The following is a 25,365-nucleotide window of genomic DNA, read 5'->3' as shown; positions in this document are numbered from 1 at the left end:
TTGCTTACATAAACATCTGAGTAAACACTGCAAAAATCCATAAATAACTGTTTAGATTTCAGTTTTTTATATTTATGCAGATCAAATAAGCACAATGGAAAATCCAGATGAGAATAAAAAAAAAAGGAAACCTACATGACTAATTTATTTCACACAGATTTTTAACAGTTCTCTTACACAGAGGTTTCTTTTTTTCTTACATATTTTCCCCACCCAAAAATAGAAACTTGTTTATTTTAGGTATATACAGTTATCTTATGAAATGATGGAATTAGAAAAGAAAATAAAAAGTCTGAGGTATAGCACCATGGAACACAGCACCTTTGAAGGTGCTTTCATTATCAAAATTCCTTGTCACAGAGTGATATCAGCAGAAAAGGGTTGTTGGAGTGTGCTGCTCAAGATCTTCTAGTTTTGCCACCTTAAGTTTACTGGCGACTTCAAATAACAAAGCTCTTCAACAACAATATATACAAAGGGATTTTATTATTAATCAGAAATGGAATTGGCTTCACTGGCAATTACAGGTTTGTTTTTTCACAATACATACACAGTATTGACCATGTAGTTTTGAAAATGTAAAATAAGAGCCAGGTGCAATTCAGAGACACATGCAAGTTTTGGAAATGGACAGAGAAACAACAGTATAGTACTGTACATAGAATAATTACATTTTATTAAACACTTAACACCTCTTTGTTGTAATGGAAGGAGCACCATGTTGTCATTTTTTTACAGCACCAAAGGAATCCAAAGGGGGGTTTTCCTGAAGTGAGCCCTAGTTGTCTGTCTGTGCCACAGCGTCTTTGCAAAATAAGTTTAAGTCATGTGATTCTGGCCCTACAAGGGCAATGATTACTTTCTAGATAAGACTTACATACACAGCAAGATGTATTTTCTATACCATCCTTATTCAAAACTTGCATGTGGCATGAAGTGGGTTGGTAGCACCAAAGTGCAACATTTTTGTTGATCTGATTTTGTCTTAAGCTTAACCGAGGAAGCAGACAGGACCAACCTCAAATCCAAACTTCTGGTTCTGATCCCCAAAGTCATTGATCATCACATCAACTATAGGCACCTGGTCTATTTTAGGCGTGTTGATTTCAATCACCGTCTTTCCATAGCCCTTTCTTGACTGTTAAAAAAGAAGCAAAAAAAAAAAAAAGCAAACCGTTATAGATCAGAGCATGTGCTGAGGATCTTCATAGGCAGTCTCTGAAGTGTAGAATTTGTAAATTATTGCCCCATTATGCACCAGATATTGCAAACTCTAGTTTATGTTTTCTTATGATTTCCTTTAAAACATGTGACCTGGAATGTTTTGATTTTAGAAGGAAAATGACCCATAGGTTTTTCGCTTACTAAAAAGACCTACAAAAGAAAAATAATCTAAGACATTTCATCTTTCTTAGAGAATTCTCAGTTCACGTCCACGCTATTTAATAAATAATATTCTCATAGAAGTGCACATCTTCCTTGTGAAAAAATCACTAATTAGTTCTGAAAAGAGAAGATCCACTTCTAAGAAAAACAACTGTCTCACAAAGTATTACAGACGCTGTTTGGCCAGGAAAGAAAGTAGTACTCTGCCTGGACTGCCAAGTGATGGACTTGTAAGTCAGCTTTGAAGGCACACCCTTGGTGCCCAAAGAAGAGTCTCTAGCTCCTCTATCTGTCATGCAGCCAAGTCATCATGTTAGTTATCAGGACTGCACTTCCTTTGGATGGGCTGCTGTATTTGCTGAGACCCTTCAGCTGTGCCAGGGTTTTGCAGTTCAGATGAGCAACCAGTCTGACAGATTTGAGTATTCTCAGCTTAGTGACAGGTTACAACTTTCAGCTCTCTTGGGGGGTCTGCATTCACCCACTGTGGGTAACAAAAGTGAAATAAAAATACAAGGCTATAGAAAGGCTGACACAAAGCAGTTGTGTGGTGGGCTCTCACTGCTGAGTGGAGACTCTGCACCTCCTGAGCTGCATCTCTGCCTCAGAGCCAGGTATGTATCCTGGCACTTTCAAGTCTCTGATTCTGTATCACTGACTTCTCAGAAACTGCCTTCAAAATGTTCCCATATCAAAACTGCAAATAATTAATGAGGCTTCAACTGCCATTTGTTCATTTGATGTCTTTGTTTCAAAGTGTTGAGTACAAACCATTCTGTTTCTGAAAAGTGGTAACAGTTGCTGTGCCCATAGAGGGTCTGAAGGAGAGGTGAACAGAGAGCCCGTGCACGTTTGCACACCTCTGGGGATTTTAGCAAAGCTAAAGAAGGATTCTGAAAGGTAAAATCTGCAAACTTCACCTCGCTTTGGCTACACAAAATGAGAAAGGAAATACAGAGGCACATATCAAACTATTAAATTAATTCACTATGTTTGGGTACATGCATATGGCTTATTTAATACATGTTTTTGCTGTATTCACAAAATACTTTATTTGCATGTGCCTTCATTTTTAGTATAAATATATTCTTTTGATGGGCTGCTTCCCTTCATAATGCTTTTTTCTTCTGTTCTTCTCTTATATTGTGCTCATAGTAGCAGTTTCAGCACAGTGGTGCTGACTGCCTGCCTCCATTCCAGGTTTGTTCCATTTCTGTTGCCTGGCTTATAGTTATTTTCTTTTTTGGTACACATGTGAAAATTAAATGTGGGACTAGTGTACTGTAGTTAAAAATCTACTAAAAGTCAGTATATGAAAAGTAGAGTGTTTAGTAAGCCTTTCTCAGAAGAAAGCTGTGAAAAATTAGATTTGTTTGATTTCTGCTTTAAATGACAGGTGGTTTTGTAACGACTCTTTGAAGCTCTACTTACTGCACAGCCGTCATGGAGAGCTTTGATGTAAGGATTGTTGTCGTAAGACATTTCTTCATCGTTCGATCCCAGGAACCTCAGTGCTTTGTCATAGCTGTCAGATGGTGCATCGTGCCAGGCCACAGATTGGTGACAGTTGTAAGTGAAATTTTGTCTGGCAGAGGCACTCAGTAGTTTAAGGAATGTCATTTGGACCATATTAATGGAATTGCCTTCAACATCCAAATAGGAAAGCTGGAAAATACAGGAAGTTAGATGAGTATTTATCTACTTTGTTACAATGCAAACCAAAATTATTGTTGACAAAAAAGAACATAACTGTTCTTAATAAAAAAATCAACCAATACATAACATTTTATAGAGTTTTAAAGGTCAGTACATCTATGACTCAGTATATAGATTTTCATGACGTAGCAATATATTTTGGATAAAGAACTACATATTCCATTGGGAAAGACAAAGAATGACTCCTACCTTATAGTGTAAAACAGCAGACTCCCTTTGGAAGTCTGGTTTTAGTTAATCATAAAGTTATGTCAGCCTGCAGCCTCATCTTTGCATACTCAGTGTATTTCCAGTTAGCTGCACTGGGGCAGGGAATCTGCTCCAGCTGCTTTACCAAGGTTCATTGGTGGGGTATGGTCTACCAGAAGCCAGATTCTCCTCACTGGGTGTGCAGTGACCATTGGGATCCTTGTGGGACAATACAGAGCAGGCTTCTGCTGTCCAGTGGCAAGAGGCCACATAGCTGCTGTCATATTTAGGGCAAAAAGGCTGGGGGTCTTTTCATTGTCTAAATAGTGATAAAATTCCTTGGGATCTGCTGACCGCGGATAACGTGTACCTGGTTTGTGAATACAGTTATGTTGCAGTGACAACTTACAAGTTTGCCTCGCTTAAATTCACTAAACCAAGATCCTGGATTCTCCTTTGGCCATGATGAAATTCTAACCTGTGTGGTCAAACAGCAGAGACAAAAGTATTTAAAACACATGTTAACACATATGAAAGTTTTGCATTACCTGGGACAAATTTCACACCAGGTAATAAAGAGTGGTTCTTCCTGAAATCTCAGCCACTTTAAAGCTCTAAAATAGGATGTTTTTCTTGAATAGAATGCCTTAAAAGTGGTGATTTTACAAGGAAGTTGAGTTGATAGTATATAAAGAGAGTTAGTTCTATTTAAGGGAGACTACTGTAATCTGTTAAGATTCAGGTAAACTGCTGGTATAAATTGTTGCTGCAAAGAGTGTTTAAATTAGAGTTTTCACTGGGGTTGATGCTGATAGATCTCTCTCATTTAGGCAGGCTTTTAGAAAGCCTATGTCTAACACCTTGTGCCCCATCTGTAACAGTGATACTGTTAATAAACAGTGTTTAACATCTGCTTTGCATAGGTCTAAATGAATCCACACAGTAAGAGTTTAGCTATTAAGTGACAAATGCCAGATTATGTACTGTAACTGGCTGCTCAGCTGCATTGCATTCTGAAATGTGGTGATATGTTAGCAAGCAGGTGCATAGATTCCCTATCTAAGACTGAAAATGGTGTTTGTTAACTCTATGTACCATTTTACTGCTCCATTCAGATATATGCAAATTTAAATGTAATTAGAAAGACAGATATATGAAAATGAGACAATGTAATTATCCTGTTTCGTTTAACATTGCAACAGCACAGTAGGATCTGTCAACAGCCAACTGAAAACACAGATTGGTACTTACTCCTTCAGATTTTTTATCTGGGTAGATGCAAGTTTCTCCACCTGCTGTGAAATTGCAGTATACTTTGAAGGAGTCTCCAGAACAGCCCTGGTTAGGATCAATCCAATACTCCCCTAAAACAGATGAGAAAATATTTACCTTATATAGTAGTAATGGTATTCGGAAGAACTAGGCCTTATTGCTACCTAATGGTCCTCCAAAGTTATTTTTGATATTTTGAGTTATATGATAAGAAAGCAACCCCTTCTCTTCTGCCTTATGATCTATTGCTGTTGTCATTTATGAAAGTCAACAGGAGGATCAGAGTCTGTTTTTATCTGAGTTCTCTTGGTTTTGTCTAATTTGACTTCAAACCATGACTCTGTTGCAGGATACTGCTAAGGTTTTGGAGGAACTGCAGACAGACACCTTGGTCTAGAACAGCAATGAGAGTATGTGTGGAGCACACATTGCAGGTCTCAACAATTCGGTCATTTCAGTATTTCAGCTAGAAGGATAATTTGCACCTGTGGTTAGAGCACTCTCAAAACCAGAGCAGAGGCAGCCTTAGGCAGAAATAAGCTATGGTTTAGGTCAGGGAGCCAATTCTGGAGTCATTTGCATAGTTATCTGCATAAAAAGGTGTCTGCATGGGGCTTGGTGGGGTTGGATCTGGCACAAGTACCCAAGGCTTTCACTGAGAGAGATATAACTCATGCAAAGACCTTTTCATTCCTGGGTTACGAAGCTGCAGTAGTGAAGGCTGGGCATGAAAGAGAGTGGCAGTCCATCCAAGGGCCATTAAAAATCAGTGTTCTTTAAAACCTACTGTTCTAATTATAATGATGATTTCTGTGTTGCAGGTTCTTATCTCCAGATATTTCACAAGCAGGACAGCAACTGATTTTCTTACACTACAGTTCTAATCCCATTTCAAACAAATAGTGAAGGTTTCAAAGAGAAATGACTAATCCTTTCACTGGTTTTGTCTTCTGAATATAGGGTATAGACAAAGCATTTATGGGATTTAAATATTCTGTTGATTTAGGCTGCATTTATTGAAAACATTCTTTCCTATCTCTAAGTCTTTTCCCTGGAGAATTCTGTATTTTAATGAATACATTTGCTTTTATTTTAACAAAAATAAGATCACTTATATATGAAGGCTCCAAATAAGAAGCAAATACTGGTAAATGAAGAAGGTGAATGTGTTCTATAAAAACCATTCCTTATTATGGGAGGGTATTGAATTGTAAAATACGTACTTTTCATATAGCACATACACTGCTTAACTACTCCTCAAGGCAAACCATCTGTTCTTATCTATCTAGAATGAAAGCAATAAAATATTATTAAACTGTCAAAATCTATTTTGCCTCCCATTTAAAAACAGAAAAATATCCATCGCAATTGAAAAAAATATGAAAGGATGAAAATTCTGTGAAGGCTGGCTTTCATTTAAACCTTTTCAGAGGGGTAAATTCAGAAAAAAAAGAAGAAAGGAATGAAGAATAATGAAATCAAGCTAGTTCTTCAGAACACTGTGTCTTGTTCATACTACTTTGCATTTTATTACACTAGTACTTGGTAGCACTGAACAATATCAAAGAAACTTTGCTGACTGATACAGAACAGTGGTGGTGCAGTAGAACAAATTACTAAGGGTGAAATAATAGGAAAGACTTTGAGAGTCATAACTAATAATAAATCTCTTATAATACCAATGTTGTTTTCTATTATTATGCTAAGCTAAAGTATACAGCTACTAAGGAAGCTATTAGCTGTCCCAGTGTGCTGACATGTGTGATTTTACTTTCCATTGATCTAAACAGCATCAATCTTTCATCACACCCTGCTTGGATTGTCCTGCAAATGCAAGGCCCACCTGTCAAAACAACTGTTTTTTATTTAAAAACTCTAAGAATTTTGGCTTTTACTAAGAGAACATCTCATATATTTTTACAAATTTTACACCTTCAATGAGACTATTTTTTGAGGGGCTGTATTACCCATGTCCCAATAATTAATTATTCTGCCAAAGTACCATGGCAGACCATAAGCTCAGCCTTGCCTCCCCTGCAATGCTAACTTACCATCTGGGAAGTCTGGGTGGCAGAGCTGCAGGTCTTTGCAGGTTCGGGCGGGGTTGTTCTGAGTGCCCATTGGGTACTTCATGTGCTCAATGTCTTGCTTCAGCGAATTCAGGGAACCAAAGATCTCTTCCATGCCATCGGAATAATCCAGAATATTATCACCAGCATCAGATAACATATAATCAGGAGATCTTCTTGTCTTCTTGGGTGACTGGATTGGCAGTGGCTGGATTACCTCACCTGGAGGGCCCTGAGGAAAGCAACATATCTGATTAACTTTTTTGTTTGTTTTTCAACAGGGGAGGACCCCAGAATGTGGCTTGGAGAGGCTTTGAAGAGGATTTCTTCAAAGTGTTTATTTCTTTATTTCGCTTAATTCTTCAGATGTATACCTACATGTTTTGATTTACTTGAAGAAAAAGTACTGTAGAAGCCAAACCATGGTCATGCTCTAAATCCTTCCCAATACATTGCTGTCTGGGGAAGAGTGTGTTGCCCTCACATCAGTGCACAGAACTGACTTGCAGTTGCCTTTGTATCCCTGACAATTCCCTCAAGCACAGACATAGTCTATGACAAGTGAAAACTGTGGGTGTTTCCTGTGCTAAAATTTCAAAATTCCACTTGGGGTCTGTGAAGCAATATTTAATTTTAAGCAATTTAAACACTGTATTCAGATTTGGACTCTTTTCATTTTAAGTTATTATGATATGAAAAGGAAATAGTGGAAACGGATTATCACCGGGGAAACCAGTATCATTCTATTTTCTGTGCTTCAATTACACCTTAAATAATTATTGTATGATGATTTTTTGTTTGTAGGGGGTTTATAGGTGGGGTTTTGGTGTTTCTTTTGCCGGGGGGATTTGTTTGTTTCAAATTTCTAACGGCTTTTTCAGTGCAGACACGTGTTTCTGTGTGTCTGGGAATCCGTGTTTCCTGAAAAGTGATTTTTCAAACAATCATTAATATTTTAGTTCACAAATTGCTGGTTTTTTACCCCGTCAAAACAGGGTCACTGTGTCAGTGTAATGCCAAGATAAGAATTCTTACTTACTGGAGGACCAGGTGGACCAGGTAACCCACTGTCACCCTTTTGACCAGCAGGACCCTATAAAGCAATGAAGGAAACACAGTGTTGGCCATGCTACAGTTACACAGTGTTTAAAAATAATACATGCAAAACTTAAGTAAAAGAACAAAAAGTACAGATGAGAACTACTCACACTGGATCCTTTGGAACCCTTTGGACCCTGGGGACCCTATGGACAAGAACATAAAACCACAGTTGGGAGCGTATTTCACACAACATGGGAGTGTTTTGAACAGGAAGACTGGATGAAATTACTTACAGGTAAACCAGGAGGACCAGGGGGTCCAAGTGGACCAGCAGGACCAGAAATTCCCTAAAAATGAATACAAGAATAAGCACAGAACTAAAGCATTCTACATAATGGACAGGATTAAAAATGCATTTCTGTGAAAAAGGTAGTCCCAGTAAATGGCCAGCTCTGAGTTTTGATTTAGACCATTTGCTAAGAGTCAAAATAGTTTGTAAGGTTAAAATACTATCTGACAATTTAAGTTGCTTGTAGTTGTTCTTGCACTGCAATATGTATAGTCACAACTGTGTTCCTCTTCAGACTGGTTTGGAAACCTCACTTTTTACATAGTGTCTTAAAAATATGGCTTAATAGCTAGGAGAAAGGGAGGCCCTTTGAGTAATGCTGTTAATAAGCATGATGAGATTGGTGCTGTTAGTGTTATCTTGTCCCTAACTTGTGCTGTGTGTGTATGTCATAGCGTATGTGTTTCCTTCATTTTCTCAAACATTCTATAATCTCATTTTAAGCTGCTTAATCACTGTTTTTGTAGAATGTGAGGAAAGTTTTAGCCTCTGGTAAGAGGCTCAGGGTGTTAAATGTTAATAACTTTTTCTTTCAAAAGAAAGCCTGGAATATGTACTCGTTGCTTGCAGGGAACTTGAATGGAAAGACAAGTATGTTGTACTCACTGCATCACCCTTGGCTCCAGGAGATCCCTGTGGACCAGGAAGACCCCTATCACCCTTTTCCCCCTGTTCTCCTGGAGGTCCAATCAGGCCAATCAAACCAGGATGTCCCTAAACAAGATTGAAGAAAATATAGTTAAAACTCAACCTACATTAAAATAAACGTGTTCTGCAAACACATAAATTAGACATTTCACATGTTATCACTGTTTCTTGTCATCCACCTGAAAACAAAGTATTCTAAAAGCATATTTGTTGTTCTTAGATGGCCTTTTAAACTTTAAGATTATTTGCAAGTTGTGACTGCTTTTTCAGTGAAAGATATAAGTGCAACATAGTCCTTACTGAAACTGATACAGAAATAACAATACCTGTGGCTACGGACTTTGTAACAGTTTTCCCATTTAGATGCTATAAGCGTATCACAGAGTTGCACATTTGTTCCACATGTGATGTAGCTGCATAAACAGCTGATCCAAGCACACAGACAAAAACTGAAGGTCACAAAGTACATATTCATATTCCTTTCTCTATAGCTTTTCTCTGAGACACAATCAATAAATCGTTGGGACTCCATTAGAAAATGCTATCCCAGATGTCTTAATCCATTATTTCAAAAGAAAGTATTATAGTTCTTAAGTATTTGTATTTTGTTGTTTTAAAATAAAAATCTCCAATGCTTGTTATTTCTACTTAGTTTGTTCTTGTGAAACTGACAGTTCTCTTTACATCAGTATCGTTGGTATTTTCATTGCAAGGACAGATCATGTGGTCAATAGATTACCACACAGGCAGTAACTTTTTCCTCCTATTGCCAAGGCACAAACAGTTATAAAGCATACCTTCTCTCCTTTGGAACCTGGATCTCCTTTCAGTCCAGGCAAGCCAGGTGGACCCTGAATAAATCAAGGGAAATAATGTTAAAATAAATTTTAAAATACTGCACAGATCACATTTTCTTGAGATGTTATTAAAGGCAGTGCAAGTCAAAGTGCATTTATGTGCTTTGTAACAGTTATGTACTTATGTAATCCAAGTACAGTGGTTGATGGTTGCAATTGATGATATATGATTTAGAGCCCAAAATAAAGTTGAAATGTATGTTTAAAAAGGCATAAAGATGCTACTGTGATATTTAAACTTCTTTATAATTAGAAATCTAGAAAGGGTGCATGATTAGAAATCTATAAAGTGGAGGGCCAACTAAATTCTTGATTTGAGAAATCTTCCTATGTTCATAAAAATGGCAGTATTGGTTTTGTGTAAGTTCTACAGAATGAGGTGAAAAATTCAGGCCAAGCAGTGCATAAGCAAGGGACATGAATTTCTCAGAGGCTTTAATCTCACACTGAAGATGTATGCATTAGGTGTAGAGCTGCTAAGTCAGTCTCTCCTCACTACAAGTCTCCAGGTGCCAGTGGACATCTGTGAAATTCTGCTATGGATGGCAGGAGTAAGTGACCTTTCCAACCTGGCACAGATTCAGCAGTGCTGTAACACTTGATGTACCAAATATTATTCAGCATGTACGCTTTCCATCTCCACTTCAGGAATCATTAGATGCAAAAGCCTAGGTAAATACATAATTCATGAAAGAAATGTGAATTTTTTAAGCTTTTGGAATACAGAATCAGACTTTTCACCTGCAGTGTGTTGTGGTCTGCTGCAAATCAGCTTTCATATTCTTCTCCTGATAGCAGTCTGCTGCAGAGGATGGGAGGGGAAGGAGGGAGACCTAACCTCAGCAACTTCTACACATAAACTTTACATTCTTAAAATCCAAAATTAAGTTGCAGCCATTTATTGAAAAAAACTTCTTGTTGAGGTGACAGGCAGTCTCTGCATTTGGGAGTATGTAGTTCATTAATATACTCAGCTTTAGGTCTGAGTTGAATATTTAAGCTCACAAATATTGGTTGGAAGAGAGATCTTTAGATGATGGATTTAGGGGATTCTAGTGACTGACATGTGGGGAAAGGATACTTGTTATTGCTGAATAATTGTTCATTGACTTTTAGCTTTCAGCACAGAATGGTAAGTGAGGAGATCAGTTTTCAGTTCCCTGACTCATACTCCATGCATTTTATCTGTAAGCTTCCCACATAACTTAAAAAAGCATGGTGGTGATCCCATCATAAACTCTTTGGAGAGAACACGTACAGGGAATCCTTTTCCTTTCAGCTTCTCATTCATTGTTCCCAAACCCTGACTTATAAACAATATGCTATCCATGAGGCTTTGGAGAAAATTAGAATGTTAAAACAAAGGGCAAAAAAGATGTATAATGTAAAGCTTCATCAGTACATTATTTGATCATTATTGTTTTCTAAAGGACAGAGAAAAATGAAATTAAATGTAGGTGCCATTGCAATACCATGTATAATGATATACACAGAAGTTATCAATGCATACAGCTATGTACCAGATCACTGTTCATTGGAAAAAAACCTTCTGGTGTGGGGCATAAAAGGATATGTTCTGAACCTCTTTGCTTATAGGTTAAGAAGTTGCATGTTTGGAATATTTTTGGAATTGTAAATAGTTATTCAAAAATCTTCACCCATGAAAGTGATTCAGTCAATGAAACGGTAATTTCCCATGCTCACATATGCACATAAAAACAAAGACAGGTTTATGGTAAAAATCTTGATTTATGCAGCATTTCAGTTTAAATTCTAGATTTTTTTTATCCCTTTCATTTTTATGTACTGGAGGAGACTGATAAGAAAACTTTGTAGCTGATGTTCAGATTCTGAGTTCTCACTGGAGAGGCAGGAATGCTCTTGGGAAGATTCTCAGTTCAGGTGCAGCTTAAGTGCCAAACCTTTCAGTATTGAGGCTACCTAAGGACCTGTATTCTCTGTATCCTCTAAGTCCATATAGGAAAAGGAACAGAGGATTTCCTTCCCACTTCCTACTCACAGGTTTCCTTTTCCCCCTTCAGGGCCACACCATTTCTGAAGTTGAGGATGGGCCCTTATTGCCCTGTTCTCCTAAAGTAATCTGAGATATTCTGGCTGAAATACCAGTGCAGATTTTGCTTAGCATGTGATAAGACTTGTCTATTTTTTTTCCATCAAACTCTAACAGTCCATGTTTTGTTTCCAAGCTTTACATTCCCAATTTGGGACTCAACTGTGATCACAGAGGTGAACTCTAGCTCAATGACTTTGGAAAGCAAGGGATATGAGACCTTTTCACTGAATTGGATCACCTTTGCTTGACATTTGAAGAATTAACCTGCTGGCCATATAGTAGACTTGAATTTCTTTGGTAGAAGCATCTTTTTAGCCCTACTTCTGATTTCTACTTTTCTGTCTCTAAGGAACAGATATGATCTAAACTTTTTCTCATATGAACAACAATTTCCTAAAACTAGCAGTCATTAAAATCAATGGATGTACACAATTTGCCACTGCTAAGGAAACAAAAGGATTTAAGGTGGTAAGTTTGCTGATATGGGGACAGAATTAGATTTTTTTATTGTAAGCTTCTTTCATTTTATTTGATTTTTAATTCTACTCAGAGGATTTAATTGATTTTGGTTTACAACTGCCTTATTCCATTTTTTACCTGGTCTAACTCAGCAGCATTCAGCACAGTTGCCTACTAAAGCAGAGCAATAAAATCTGAAGGCAGTCATGTATCAGATTTTACCAGCACAGAATAGTAGCAACTTTGTGCTAAGAACTGACTTTTCATTTTTCTGTAAATGCACAGACACATTAATGGTGAATTTTAATAGTACAGTGCTTTTTCTGTTTTGGCCCTGAAAGGAAGGTACTCACCAGTGGTCCAGGAGGGCCATCCTGACCTGGTGCTCCAGGTAAACCTTGTTCTCCCTAGAGAAAACAAAAAGGGCGCTTTACCAGAGTCTATAGACGAAATGCAACATTTAAAATATTATTTTGTGTTCCCCTTACTTACCACAGGGCCAGGAATGCCCCGGAGACCCTCTGGGCCAGGTTTGCCAGCAGGCCCCTGTGGACCAACTGGACCGGTTTTTCCAGGAGCCCCTTCTGCACCAGGTTCACCCTAAAAAGAACACAACAGGTCAGAGAGGAAGACAGTTTGGCACTGTAAGGATACACAAGATGCAAAGTGAGAGCAAAGCTCCTCGCTCTGGTTTTTAAAAGCCAAACGAATGTTCTGCACAGGAGCATTTCCCGAGCCAGATGTGCTGCCTCCATGTGCAGAGGTGCTGCAGCAAAGCACGTCCCTCTGCCTTTCCTCAGCCTGCACTGCTGGGGCTCCACTCCAAATCCTGGGTCTTCATTTGGAGTTTACAGTTTCCCTATTATTACTTTGATAAGTTGCTACTCAGTGCATGATGAGAAATTTAATTTTAATTTTTTTAATATATACTTTGTATTTCCATGCATCTAAAAAATCCTTCAGTAATTACCTTTGCTCCTTTTTCACCTTGTCTGCCTTCAGCACCAGTTGCTCCAGGAGGTCCCTGTAAAACATGGACACTGAAAAAATCTGAAAGTACAATTTCCACTGTATCAGTAAGTAGTAAATGCTTACAAAATAACATTAAATTTCTTCTTTGACATATCATTCACAGGATAAATAATACCAATCTGTCATTTCAGTTCTTTTTCTCCTTATAAAATTTTCTGAATTTTTAGAGTATCTAAAATAATATGCATTGCCTAACACATCTGACATGATGAGGTTCAAACCAAAGAAATAGCTTGGAAAAAAATTAAAACAGGATACAAATGAAAGTGAACAATACTAATTTATACATACAATAACAGTTTTAAACTTGCTTTGCCTTGGCTTCTATCTATTCACTGTAGTTTGTCCACTGATTCCAAAAGGGCCTGTCACCTACAGTGCACAGAATGACAAGTACTTCTTTATTCTCTAAGTCAGGGATGGGCTCAGTAAGCAGCCTAATTATGTTTAGACAGCCAAAAATTGATATATTATCCACTAAATATGAAAGTGAAAAATAAAAATACCCTTTTCTCCTCCAAAACATCAAGGGCTGATTTTTAGGTCAGGTAATTAATATTCATAGCTTCAGTCATGAACAGAAGCGGTGTCTAGAATCTAATGTACTCTTCTGGAAATGGTTCTCTATGTATACTTAGTTTTGAAAAGATGCACTCGAGATAATAGACCAACTGTTCTCTTACAAGGTTAATTTTTAACCTGGGAAATGTCTTTATTCCAAGCAGCTATTTCTTACCAACCAATGATCAGCTTAAAGCAAAAGGAAAGAAAAGTGACCATGATCAAATGGTGTGATTTTGTGAATCTATGAAACTTAATTCCTAAGATTCATCTGTTTGTTAGTGCAACAAGCAGATTGTTATGTAGAAATTAAAAAAACCCAAAAAAACAAACACCAAGTTGTAAGGACCAGCAACAAGAAAAATTCAATCACTTCTATTCATTTACTGTTTTTTACTTTGTAAAAATATACAGAAAACCAATGTAGGCCCCCTAAAATTAAAGCATCAGATCTTTGTGGGCTCAGGGAGTTAGACCAGTGTTTGACCTAACAGCAATTTTTTATCCTAGAGATGAATTAAGCCCAAACTTTTCATAGCCTGTCTGCTACTACTGTCAAATACCTTGCACGACTCCCCCAGTTTTAATTCCTGGAAAACTATATTCATTTTATAACTATTTACATAGAAGTATATTAAGATCATTCATTTGCTTCTGAAATTAAGCTTTCCCCAGGGTAGAACTGAACATCTGCTTCACTGTGTGAACCTTTTGGCCAACAGAGGCAGGTCAGGCTTTACATCACAGGTAATACAAAATGAACTGAATTACCCACAGTGGACTTTGATCATTTGTTGTGGGTATCAACAGGTTTCTCCCTTTTGTATTTTCAAGAGCTGTAATGGATAAAGGACTGAGTTTTATCTCTTCAAAAAACATAGTAGCTAAAAAGCCCTGGTCAGTGCAGTCCAAATGCTGACTTTAAAACAGGAAGAACATTTTAAATCACTGCTTTTCCAATAATAAATAATAACGTCTGATGCATATAACCTTACTGTAGCTTGTAATTTGTTTGGTGGATCATAGTTTGCAGTAATAAGAGAAAGAATCAACAGATACCTAAATTAACTCAGAAGATTTTAGAAACATGACTTTGTTTTCTTACATGGTGTAATTTACATGTCCATTGCTTGAAAATTCCTTACACTGAAGTTCCCATATGGATTATAATCTACCCTGCCTAAGAAACTGGAAGGGGTTGAGTGTGGTAGTTTGTATTTGAGAAATATGGTCTGCATGATCTAGAAATGGAGCTGCAGCATGAATTAATCAGCCACTGCAATGGCTAAGTTACAAATACAATAAATGCTGAGTGCCAAACAAAGTGGGGTGTTCTCAGTCAAACAGTGCCAGCACTGCTCTGGGTACAAAGCTGCTGAGGGAACTGCTCCTGCTGACAGCTGGGATCGCTGGCCTGGCACAGGTGGGGCTTCTGCAGAGAGGGAGAGACTGCTAATTATTATTTATCATACCTTCCTACACTGGAATTGTTGGAGTGTCTGGTTTTACACTGACAGGAAATATTTGACTAACAGTAACTGCACATTCCTGCACAGCTGCCCACCCTCATCCCCCCAGCTACCTTGGTGAGTTTTATGATCAGTGCACTGTAATTTCAGACATATTGCCTGATACATTTTATGCAGAGCCAGGAATACTAAAACAGTCATGCAGAAACAAACTTGTTCTCAATTTTGTTTTGTGAACCTATTGAACATTTTTGTCTGCTCTTCCATATTTCATTAAAATAATTTAAATTGTCATTTATAGCTGTCTGTCACCTGACTTAAACCATGATTTCCAATACAGCAAACCATTACTGCATTTCCTGGGCCTGTTGAGATAAGAACCTGGCATGTTGTTAGGTGTCCTGTGCATTTGCAATCAAGAGAGAAAATCAGCTTAATTTTTAAGTGGTGAGTGCACCCTGCTGAGGCAGAGTGATGCTGTAGCCAAATGAAAAAGAATCTCCTTCATAGAAATACTTTATTTTTTCCTAAATAATATTATATATAAAGGTACATTATATATAAAGGCAATGAACCAAATAAACTTTTCTTGTCAAAATTTAGAGAATTGTTTTGCTGCAGTATTGACATCTCTTAATTAAAGTAGGCAGTATATTAATACATTAATATATTAATTAATATATTAATTAGGGTACAAATTTGGGGAATGCTCTAATGATGTATCCACTTCAGCTTCATCCATAGATTTAACCTTTTAATTTGATTTAGAATTGAGCTAAGTGGTCATTAGCATGATAGTCAATTTTAATTCTTCAAAGAAAGAATTTGGAACAGGTTTATTGTTCTGATGTGAACTTGCTTGGTAGTATTTCTTAAAAGAAATTCACCCTACTGCTAGTTCAGGAGACAGCCTCACAGGGTCTGCAAGATACTTGTTGTCAAAGCCTTTAGAGCACCACAGTTAAACAGGTGTGATATTTGCTTAACTCACCAGCTACCAGTAATCCTATTACTGTTAACCATAAATAATTAGGCAAAATAGCTTATCTTTGGCCTTCACTTGACAGTTGAATGTCACTGTAAGTATGTATCTGTAGCCATCTTAGACACAATGAAAAAACTATTGATGTTCATGTCTTTGACTAGAATTTGCTTCCCAGGAAAAGCTGAGGAATCCTCTTTGTAACTGGCAATACCAAAGAGAGACTGCTCAAAACTCCAACACCTAATAATAAACAAAATTTCAGAAGAGTGGGCAGTAAAACCGAGTACAGGTTCAGTTCCAAAATAGAATGGAAGAGGGAAATAAAAATAAGTAACAAATTAAATAGAGAGATTCTACAGTTGATGATTTCAAGAGACTTTATTAAAAAGTATGAATTCTGAGCCCTGACAGCTTGTTGTTTCAGAGACAAAAAGCCAAAATGGGGTGGAATGTCGCTTTCTAGTACTATAGCCAGAGCTGCACCTTCACAGACAGCAATACTACTACTGAAATGCTGAGTCCTTCTTAATCCAGATGAAAGGACACTTCTCAGTGCTTTTTGTTGAAACTGATTCTTCCATACAAAAGATGAAAACTAATAAAAAGAATTTTTCCTGTTCATTTTTCCAGCAAGGTGTGAAACTTTCAGTCTTTTCACTTTCTACAAGCTTGAAACATACTGGTACTCAAGTAATGTAGAATCTGATTCTACAAAATGTTTTCTTTGGAATTCAGGAATGAGATTACTTGGCAAAATTTAGCCATGCATTTTCCCTAAATTGGAAATATGTCAAACTGCAGGTAAGATGGAGTTTGGGTTTCTACAGTGGGTTTTTGTCTAGGTACAATCAGATAAAATACAGTCCATCTGTTAGGAATGAGGTACTGCCTTTCTGTATAATAAAGCAGGAAGTTCTAATTTGATGTCAAACAAACATACTGAGAGCTCATATTCAATCAAGCCATATTTCAGTTCTAGTGATAAGGTTGCTAATGCTGTCATCATCATTTACAGTGTTTTAAATATACTGCAAGTTGGTGGAGCAAATAGATTATTGTATAAAATAGATAAAACTAATTAGGCATATCAGCTCACTCAAGCCCATTAAATAGAGCAATTTAACATATTTTGTTAAATAACTCTCAGCTTACTTTTAATGATGACACTTCTGTTTTTTCAAGTGTAAAAACTGCATCTAATTTCCCTCTGAAGCAGACCTAAAGGTTGATGCATCTACTACAGTCCTGTAAGTATAACATTATTTACTGGGTTTGATTAGCTATATTTGTAAAGCCTGTGAAGCTTCAAAGACTTTAGAAAGAATGGAATAGCTTCATAAGTTACAGAAATGTCTGCTTGTTAATTTTGTATGCAGAGGGTATGACAGAATTTTGCACAAAAGCTGCATTGAAATTATTTTATTTCAGAGGCTAATGACTCCAAAACAGACACATTGTTCCTGCTCTCTGATAGCAGTCATGTGCCTAAAGATGATGTCTTGTATTACTGCCATAATCACTCACTGCTGTGCGCAGACTAATTCAGCAGATTGAATTTACTTGGGTGAAAGGAAACAGAGTCTTTACAGGTAAGAAATACATTCTACTCTGCATTTTGGCTCCCATGCTCTGTGTCAGCCATGTAAAGAGCTTTCCCTGCTTTTTCCATTCTTTCATTTCTCCCAATACATTCCTTAAAAGAAACATCAAACATTATGTGTGTGTCACAACATGGAGAACAAGTAGTTGCAATTCTCCAGGACCTGTCTCAGACAGAGACCTGCACAAGGAACATGAGCCATTACTTACTCTTTTCCCGGGTGGGCCAGGTGGGCCAGCTTCCCCTGAAGGACCTGGGGGACCCTGCCACAGAAAGGTATAAGCTCAGTGCTAACAAAGGATGGAGTTGTTATCTTTATTAAATACAACAGACAACTGCCATATGTTAGCCCCTTTTAGTGGACAGAAACTAAATACCATAAACACACAGACAGAAGTACTCAACAAATCCTTTCTTAGGGTGGTCTTTTGACATTTGTAACACCTTTTGTTAGTGTACAAAATGCAACCATTCTTTTTTTCTCTTCCTGTTTACAACAAAACATTGCAGAGCAGAAAGTGGCCGCACAGAAATAACACACGGCCTGAGCCAACTGCCCAGCTCCACTAACAAGTTTCTTGCTTTATGAGGTGCTGGAATTGTTCCTTTTGTTACAATTTTTCACTAACATCTGACAGTTAGCCATGGGTGGCTTTCTTTTGAAAAATGTTCCTGTTAAAAAAGGCACATGGATACCAACTTCCTGAAGTTTGCAGGTAACCCCCAGCTCATAACCACCCATCCTCCAACCCTATGTTCAATGCACTAACATTTTTTGTTTACAAACTGCACTGTATGGAATAATTCTCTGATAATCAGAACTTCCAGAGCTAGAGAGAGACTTTCCAAAATGGTAATCCTACTTCTTTGCAATTAAAAAAAAAAAAAAAAGAACTTTGAGGATTACTATGGGTATTGCTCCATACTGCTTAAGATCTTAATTTCATCAGGTCAGCTAATGAACATTATTTGGCTACAGAATTCCTTTGTTATGCTCAGAGTTGCTCTACTTTTAGTGCTCCTCAGCAGCTCCAGCACAAATTCTTAACACATCATTTATTTCTACTTTCAAAAGAAATTGAGCTCTTGCTCAACTGTGTTACTATAATAGGGGCAGTTTTATCTCTGCAAAGAAATAAATAGTTATTTTTCAGTATAATAGAAAAAAACATCTACTTTGAAAATGTTTTTAAGAGTGTGAATGTATAGAAACCACTGATTTGGCAAAAGATACTTTCTTCGTATTGGAGAGAACATACAGGTGACATAAAATGACAGAAACAACTCACAGGTTGACCAGGATCACCATCTTCACCCTTCTCTCCACCAACACCATCCTGACCCTACATAATTCACAGGAAAAGAAACAAAATCAAAAATTTAGCTGACTTAATTAATTTAAAAACACTATTTTTCCACAGAGCATTTTCCCAAGGAAGCTATTTTTCAAAACTTTTTAAAGATTTCTAAGCATTTTTAAGCCTTAAGAAGTATGTGAACAGCAGAGCAATGGATTTTACAGGCAACAACTCATCTCCAGACAAGAAAGAGTCATGGTCAACTAGAATTTAGTGCAGACTTAAACTGTTTTTAAGGTATACTTACAGCTGGACCAGGTTCACCAGGGGGACCAGGATCTCCAGGAAAACCAACTGGGCCCTAGATAAATCAGGAAAAAACCCAAGCAAAGTGTCACCCATTGACAAGCAGGCAGCACTCATCACAAATATTTTATGAAACATACAATGAATTTACTGCAATTGTACAAAATTGTATACAGTTGTGTATGTAGCACAACTTCAGTAATGCTTCACAGTGTTTTGTGTTAAAATTATTAAGCTCACTTACTGGGTTACCCTTAGGCCCATCATCACCTGGAGGTCCTTTAGCACCTGGGGGTCCAGCTGCTCCAGGTGGACCAGCTTCACCTTTCTCTCCCCTTTCACCTTTTGGACCCTGTAGAACACATATGAACAGAAAAATGTCATCTGGAAATGGAATAGTTTAAAAATAAGAATCACAATGGCAAAACTGTTTTTCAGACCAGGGCAATGTTACTCCTCCATAAATACTGGCACGTGAATTCAAAATCTCAGATCAAGTGCCAACTTCTGTACCCAGTTTGCACCAGTGAACTGTTTTCAGAGAGAACATGCAAGCCAAAGTTAATGCTTTTGGAAGAAAAACTGAGTACTCATTTAGGAAGACCAGCTTCACCCTTTAGCTGTTAGTACAAGATGTGTTTATGATTATATGGAAATAAATTGCATTTTAAAGGTGGAAGTTCTTCACTGAAAATTCAAATAAATCATACACAAGTGATCTGATTAAATGCTTTCTAAATAAGCACTACCAGATACCTTAGTTCACCATAGTAAAGGTTAATGACAATAGAAAACCAAAGTACTCACAGCTGTTCCGGATTCTCCAGGAGGCCCAGGGTTACCAGCTTCTCCAGGTTCACCCTAAAAAGGTGTGAGGATGCATTTAGGAGTCATTAGGGAGAATATTTCTGTGAATTTATTTCTGTTATTACATATTACATATTCTTCTCATACTTATTCATGCAAACATCATACAAGAACTGGGTTTTATTTGGTCTGCTGAAAGGGGGTTAAGTTACATATATGGTTTTGCAGAACTGAAATCTGAAATTTGAGAGATAATATATAAAATTAATGTTTTTCTGAGCCAGGGAGGCTAACCTGCCCTTTGGGCTTTGGAAGATCTTCCCCTTTATTATCCCATACATTGCAAATTTCCTGTTTGCCATCTTTCTTTCTAGTCACAGAAAAGCTATGTAAATATATTGACTGTGTATTTGTGTTCTTTAGAATAATTTTGTTTTCTAGAAGATAAATTTGGCCTGGAAGCAGTTTCTACAAGTAAGAGAATACTAATTGGAAATGAATGTCAATGGAGTGAAGTGATTATTGCTAGAGCTACTGTTAGAATAAAAAAATTATATAAAAAACACCATAAAGTTAAAACAATAGCATAGCAGTTAGCAAAATTTCCTCCACAGGCTACAGAGGTGTATGCTACGCATATAATATGGAAATTATTTAGTAAAGCAGAGGGCTTTGAGGATGGCACTGTATATAGAAAATCTGTGCAAGCCAAAGGTTATGCACTATTAAGCGAACATTTAAGATAATTCAGTCTGTTTCTGAGCTAATATAGAGTATTAGCTCAGAGGCTATCTTTTCAATTGTTCATTTTAAAGTTTAGTTATGACTGATTATTTTCTAGCTCAGTGGTCTGATAAATAAACTATTTTCAGAAAACTATTCCTGTACTAGAGTATTTAGTTATTAGCATCACAGGCACATGAATCTAAGAAAGAGTAACAGAATATACTTCGTGATTGTCATGGAGTACTGAGGCAAGAACTATATATTCTTATTCCAAAGGATTTCTCAATCTAAATTCTTGCCAATAATTAAGCCTATGGACAAGAATAGTTTAATGCTGAAAATGCATTTTACCCAATCCCCTCTACTGAACACACAGATTTGGAACTAATTTGTGTATCCTTCATACCCTATGTGACCTCCATGCCCCTCTTCATTCTATGACAATTCAGTGAATACATTGTGCATGTCTGTCATTTCCATGTGGGCAGTATAAAGCTGTAAATCATAAAATACAAATTTTAAACAAATGGTGTAGAAACTGAACTTTTTTTCAGAGACGCTAATAGCAGCATGATGACCTCACCGAGACCAGAATTTTGCCTACTGTAAATATTACATTAGAAATGAAAAAAAGATTTGAATACCCAACTGAATTCCAGAGTAGGTTAATTAACAGAACCAAAATTTTAGGAGCAATATTAAAATGCCCTTTAGAAAGGGCACTTTTAAAGGGTGAATGTGCTTTTAGAAACTATAGTATGTTTTATTAGATATATTTAAACTTGTGGTAATCTTAAAAATTAATGATCCCTTTTAGTACTTAAGTTCATTTGCTTCCATGATAGAGCATTCATTATTTATTAAAAAAACCCCAAAACAACAAAAACCAGTGGCTACTTCAGGTCAATAAGCATTAAGTATGTTTTCTAGGAAAATTCAGTCTTCACTGCCTTATCCTCTGCACGGGGTTTACTGAATCAGCAGCATCACTGGCACTGGGGGTCTGCCCATGCCTCCTGTCAATCACATGAGATTTATGTAGCCACAGAGAATGAAGTCTGGAGTTATAAAATGTGTTGATGTTATTCATGTTAGTGACACACTGTATTTAACAGAGTCCACCATACAGCCTCTTTCAACAGGTGTGCCCATTGCAGGACTAACTAAAGCAGTGACAGAAGAGCACCAGTTGTGCCAAGCCTTTCCTGGGGAGCACTTGTGCCAGCGCAATCCCCTTGTAAGCTGCTCAGAGAGCAAGTTCTTTTTCTGTCTTTCTGGCAAATGACACTGTAATTTATGATGATCCACTTTTGATTACTAATACAATTCTTATCCTTCCCCTTGACAAACATATGATAATTTTATGCTATCATGCACCAAATGGGCTTTTCCTGTTGTACTGGCCTATTCCTGGGGGGCAGCAGGATCTCAGGCACCTGCTGTAGCCCACCTGTGGCAATGGCAGGTGCAGGCAGCTCTGTGAGCTCTGTGCACAGCACCAACCCAACCAGCAGCAGTGGGGAAAACAGTAAAACTGGAAGGGCTAGAAAATGTCAAGATACCCTTAAAGGGCATCTCTGAAAGATGAGACCAGTTAAAGTTTCATCTCACATTAATATTTCTATATCATTGCTCTACAAAGAAATGTGACTCTTCCCTCTGTGCAGTCCTGGTTTATCTGACAGTGATTTTTATATTCCAAATATTAGGTACTATAAAATGTTGTATTTGGTTTAGACAGCTGCTAAGGGATTTAAACAACGTTTTGATAGAGAAGATTTTAGCTAGTATATATTTACAAAGTGCATATTTATAGCTTCTAAAAACTGTGCAATCTATAGCTATTGTTGGCCCTTGTCTTTCTTTTCATTTTTAGTAACAATTCAGAATCTGATGCACTTTCTCCACAGAAAATATTCCATGTTCTTTTGGGAAATAGATTTTATGATCTAATAAGAGATATATTTCACCTCTGTAAATATTTTTGTCTTTTGTTACCAGGTTAGATATTTTACAAGTTATTGTGGTCTTTCTTAGGCAAAGCCTTTCTCTGACACAATTGCAATAATCAAAGACAGACATCCTGAACTATGAAGTGCCATGTCATTTCCCAGACACTTTTAATTCTCAAAACTTCCTTGGATGAAGCAAGCAGAATGGTTTCTATCAAGCCAGGCAAGGTGGTTTAGAAGTTCTTTGTTTTCCTTATGACCACTTCTAGAGAATTGTCCATACAAAGCATAGAGACAGTGGATAGAAGGCTGCCACCTTTTGGTTAAATTCTAGGGCATGATGTATTTTGCAAGAGTGAGGCAATTTTGCAACTGACTGGGTTGTGAAAACAATTAAATTACAATTTTACTACTTTTATGCCATTATCACAAAACAAGAAAAAAAAAAGAAGAGAAAAAGTGTGCTTCTAGAAGATGATACCTTTTCCCATAGGTATGTAAATGTGACTGTGTTATATATAAAATGACTCTGTGCAAAACTAAGTTTAATTGAGAAATTCTAAAGCTGTGCTGCATTTTCTGGGAGGGCTCATGTTCACAAGCATGGAGAGATGGAGAAGGATGAGAAGAAATCACAGTCAGCCAGTCAGGTAAGGTTATTAAAAGTTATGACAGACATTCAGGTAGCATAAACTGTCATAGATGCAACTTGATTAAGCACCTTAGCAGTGTCTGCACATACATATGTGAAAACATATATGCACACATAAAGAGGTCTGTGAAAACTTATAAGCCATGTTTTTAAACTAAGATCCAGAATACTCAATTGATTTTGTCCTCTCATATCCATCTGTGGTATAAATCAATGATTAAGCATGTAAACGATTGATTTCACTTGCTTATTGTGTTGCACTCCTTAGTATACTACTTTGAAAAGTATTTTAGAATAATAGAATAGGAAGGAATATAAACCCAGATGAGTATAGTGGTTTTCTAACATCAGACTTTTTCCATACAGTAAATCAGATCTGAAATCCGAGAAAGAATGCTTAGGTTCTGCAGACATCATTTTGCACTGCTGTCTAACTCTGACAGTCTGTAACATGCTGTGGAAGGGAGGAAGGGTGGGAGAATGGCACAGTACTCAGTGCAGTTATCACAAATTAAATTAGAAAGGCAAAATTATTTTATTAGGGTTTGAGGAAGAGAAGTGCAAGGTTAACATTACTTGTTCTGTTCTCCCTCTGTTGTAAATTCTTATGTCATCTAAAACATCTACAGCACAGTTTTGAGAAGTCATAAGCCATTTCCTGGGTATTTAGAATATCCACATGTTAGGCCTTCGATATCAAATCAGAGATAAGCACGTGTTGGTACATTTTGGTTTTACACTGTTTCTTAATTAGAAGCACCCCAAAGAGAATACTCTTTGTGTGAGGCTGGATTTAAGTGGTTCTAGTTGAGCGTAAGGCTCGAGACCTGTGGGCCACTCCATGGAGGTTACAGGTATTAATAATGCAAGGCTACACACACATTTGTAGTGCTGAGCTCTCTGAACATTTAGGCCCTTGTGTGTAAAGCAGAGGAAAACAACAAGCTAGTTAAAAATGCATGGCACTAAGTGTGACAAAAATTGTTTCTCTTTTGGCAGAATATAAGGGCTCTTTGAAACATCAGTAATAATGACAAAATACCTCCTGGTCTAACCATTCAAATATGATGTGAGCAAACCTCTTTCACTCTGGACTAGTGACAGAGATGATGCCAAAATGCTTTTCTACATTCTACAGTCACTGCATTGAATTATCTGTAGTATGATATGTCTTTCCTGAAAGGGGTGCAGAGGCCAAAGCATGCTGACATAATAAGAAAAACATAGGGCAGAATAAGCGTAGGAAGAAAAGGAACAGAGAAAATGCATGTTTTGTTTAAAAGTGTGAACTGTCCTCCCACTGTGGGAACTCCTCCTGACAAAACAACTCTTGATGATTTCTAAGCTTGCAAAATTCATTAAATGGAACTGAAATTAAGAAGGAAGATATCATAACAAGGAAAAAAATCTGGCATGTACTAAAACTTGAGGAGGAGGGAGGAAAGTAATTAGAATAAATAAAACCTTCCAAAATAGCACACTTGGAGGCTTCTCTGTGTGAACGCAGAGAATGCGGGAAATAAGCAAGAGGAAATAAAAAATGACAGCCAAGTGATAAACAGTCATTTTCATGTTCTTGAATTAAATTTCATGGCCTGATCATCACAAATAGGAATACTAAATCACATATATGAGTCACTGGAAGAAACAAAAGATTAAGGAGTTCAATATAAGTCAGTGTTTTTACCAAATGACTGGAATATAATTTAACCGTGAAACAGTAAAAATTAAAAAGGTGACTAAAACCACCGGCAAAATTCCTGTTGAGTTCAATGGGCCACAATAGTGGTTTTTTTTGTTTGGTTTTTTTTTTTTTTTTAAGTAGTGAATATAATTAGGTGCTACCATGGATGTTCTCATAATTAACATTTTTCTCAGCACCCTCAGTGTAATGAGTACCACTCAGTGGTAGCAGGA

General features: G+C 37.1%; 1 protein-coding gene across 1 annotated transcript in view; it reads right to left on the bottom strand.

Annotated features, from left to right (window-relative positions):
• Positions 1-220: 220 nt before the first annotated feature.
• Positions 221-25,365, bottom strand: part of COL11A1 (collagen type XI alpha 1 chain) — a 128,552-nt gene continuing 103,407 nt past the window's right edge. Inside the window, exons 50-67 of the mRNA XM_071564612.1 lie at positions 20,119-20,172; positions 19,556-19,663; positions 19,313-19,366; positions 18,997-19,050; positions 17,917-17,970; positions 13,031-13,084; positions 12,553-12,660; positions 12,414-12,467; positions 9,468-9,521; positions 8,629-8,736; positions 7,967-8,020; positions 7,841-7,876; positions 7,672-7,725; positions 6,615-6,864; positions 4,543-4,655; positions 3,701-3,769; positions 2,818-3,051; positions 221-1,138 (exon numbers count right to left, since the gene is read on the bottom strand). Coding sequence (XP_071420713.1) covers positions 992-1,138; positions 2,818-3,051; positions 3,701-3,769; positions 4,543-4,655; positions 6,615-6,864; positions 7,672-7,725; positions 7,841-7,876; positions 7,967-8,020; positions 8,629-8,736; positions 9,468-9,521; positions 12,414-12,467; positions 12,553-12,660; positions 13,031-13,084; positions 17,917-17,970; positions 18,997-19,050; positions 19,313-19,366; positions 19,556-19,663; positions 20,119-20,172 — 1,659 coding nt within the window. The 3' untranslated portion in view covers positions 221-991. The remainder of the gene's footprint in view (positions 1,139-2,817; positions 3,052-3,700; positions 3,770-4,542; positions 4,656-6,614; positions 6,865-7,671; positions 7,726-7,840; positions 7,877-7,966; positions 8,021-8,628; positions 8,737-9,467; positions 9,522-12,413; positions 12,468-12,552; positions 12,661-13,030; positions 13,085-17,916; positions 17,971-18,996; positions 19,051-19,312; positions 19,367-19,555; positions 19,664-20,118; positions 20,173-25,365) is intronic.

This window comes from Pithys albifrons, chromosome 10 (genome assembly GCF_047495875.1).
Source record: "Pithys albifrons albifrons isolate INPA30051 chromosome 10, PitAlb_v1, whole genome shotgun sequence".
Classification (NCBI taxonomy): Eukaryota; Metazoa; Chordata; class Aves; order Passeriformes; family Thamnophilidae; genus Pithys; species Pithys albifrons.
Note: the sequence above shows the minus strand (reverse complement) of the source record. Positions and strands in the feature narration are given on the sequence as shown.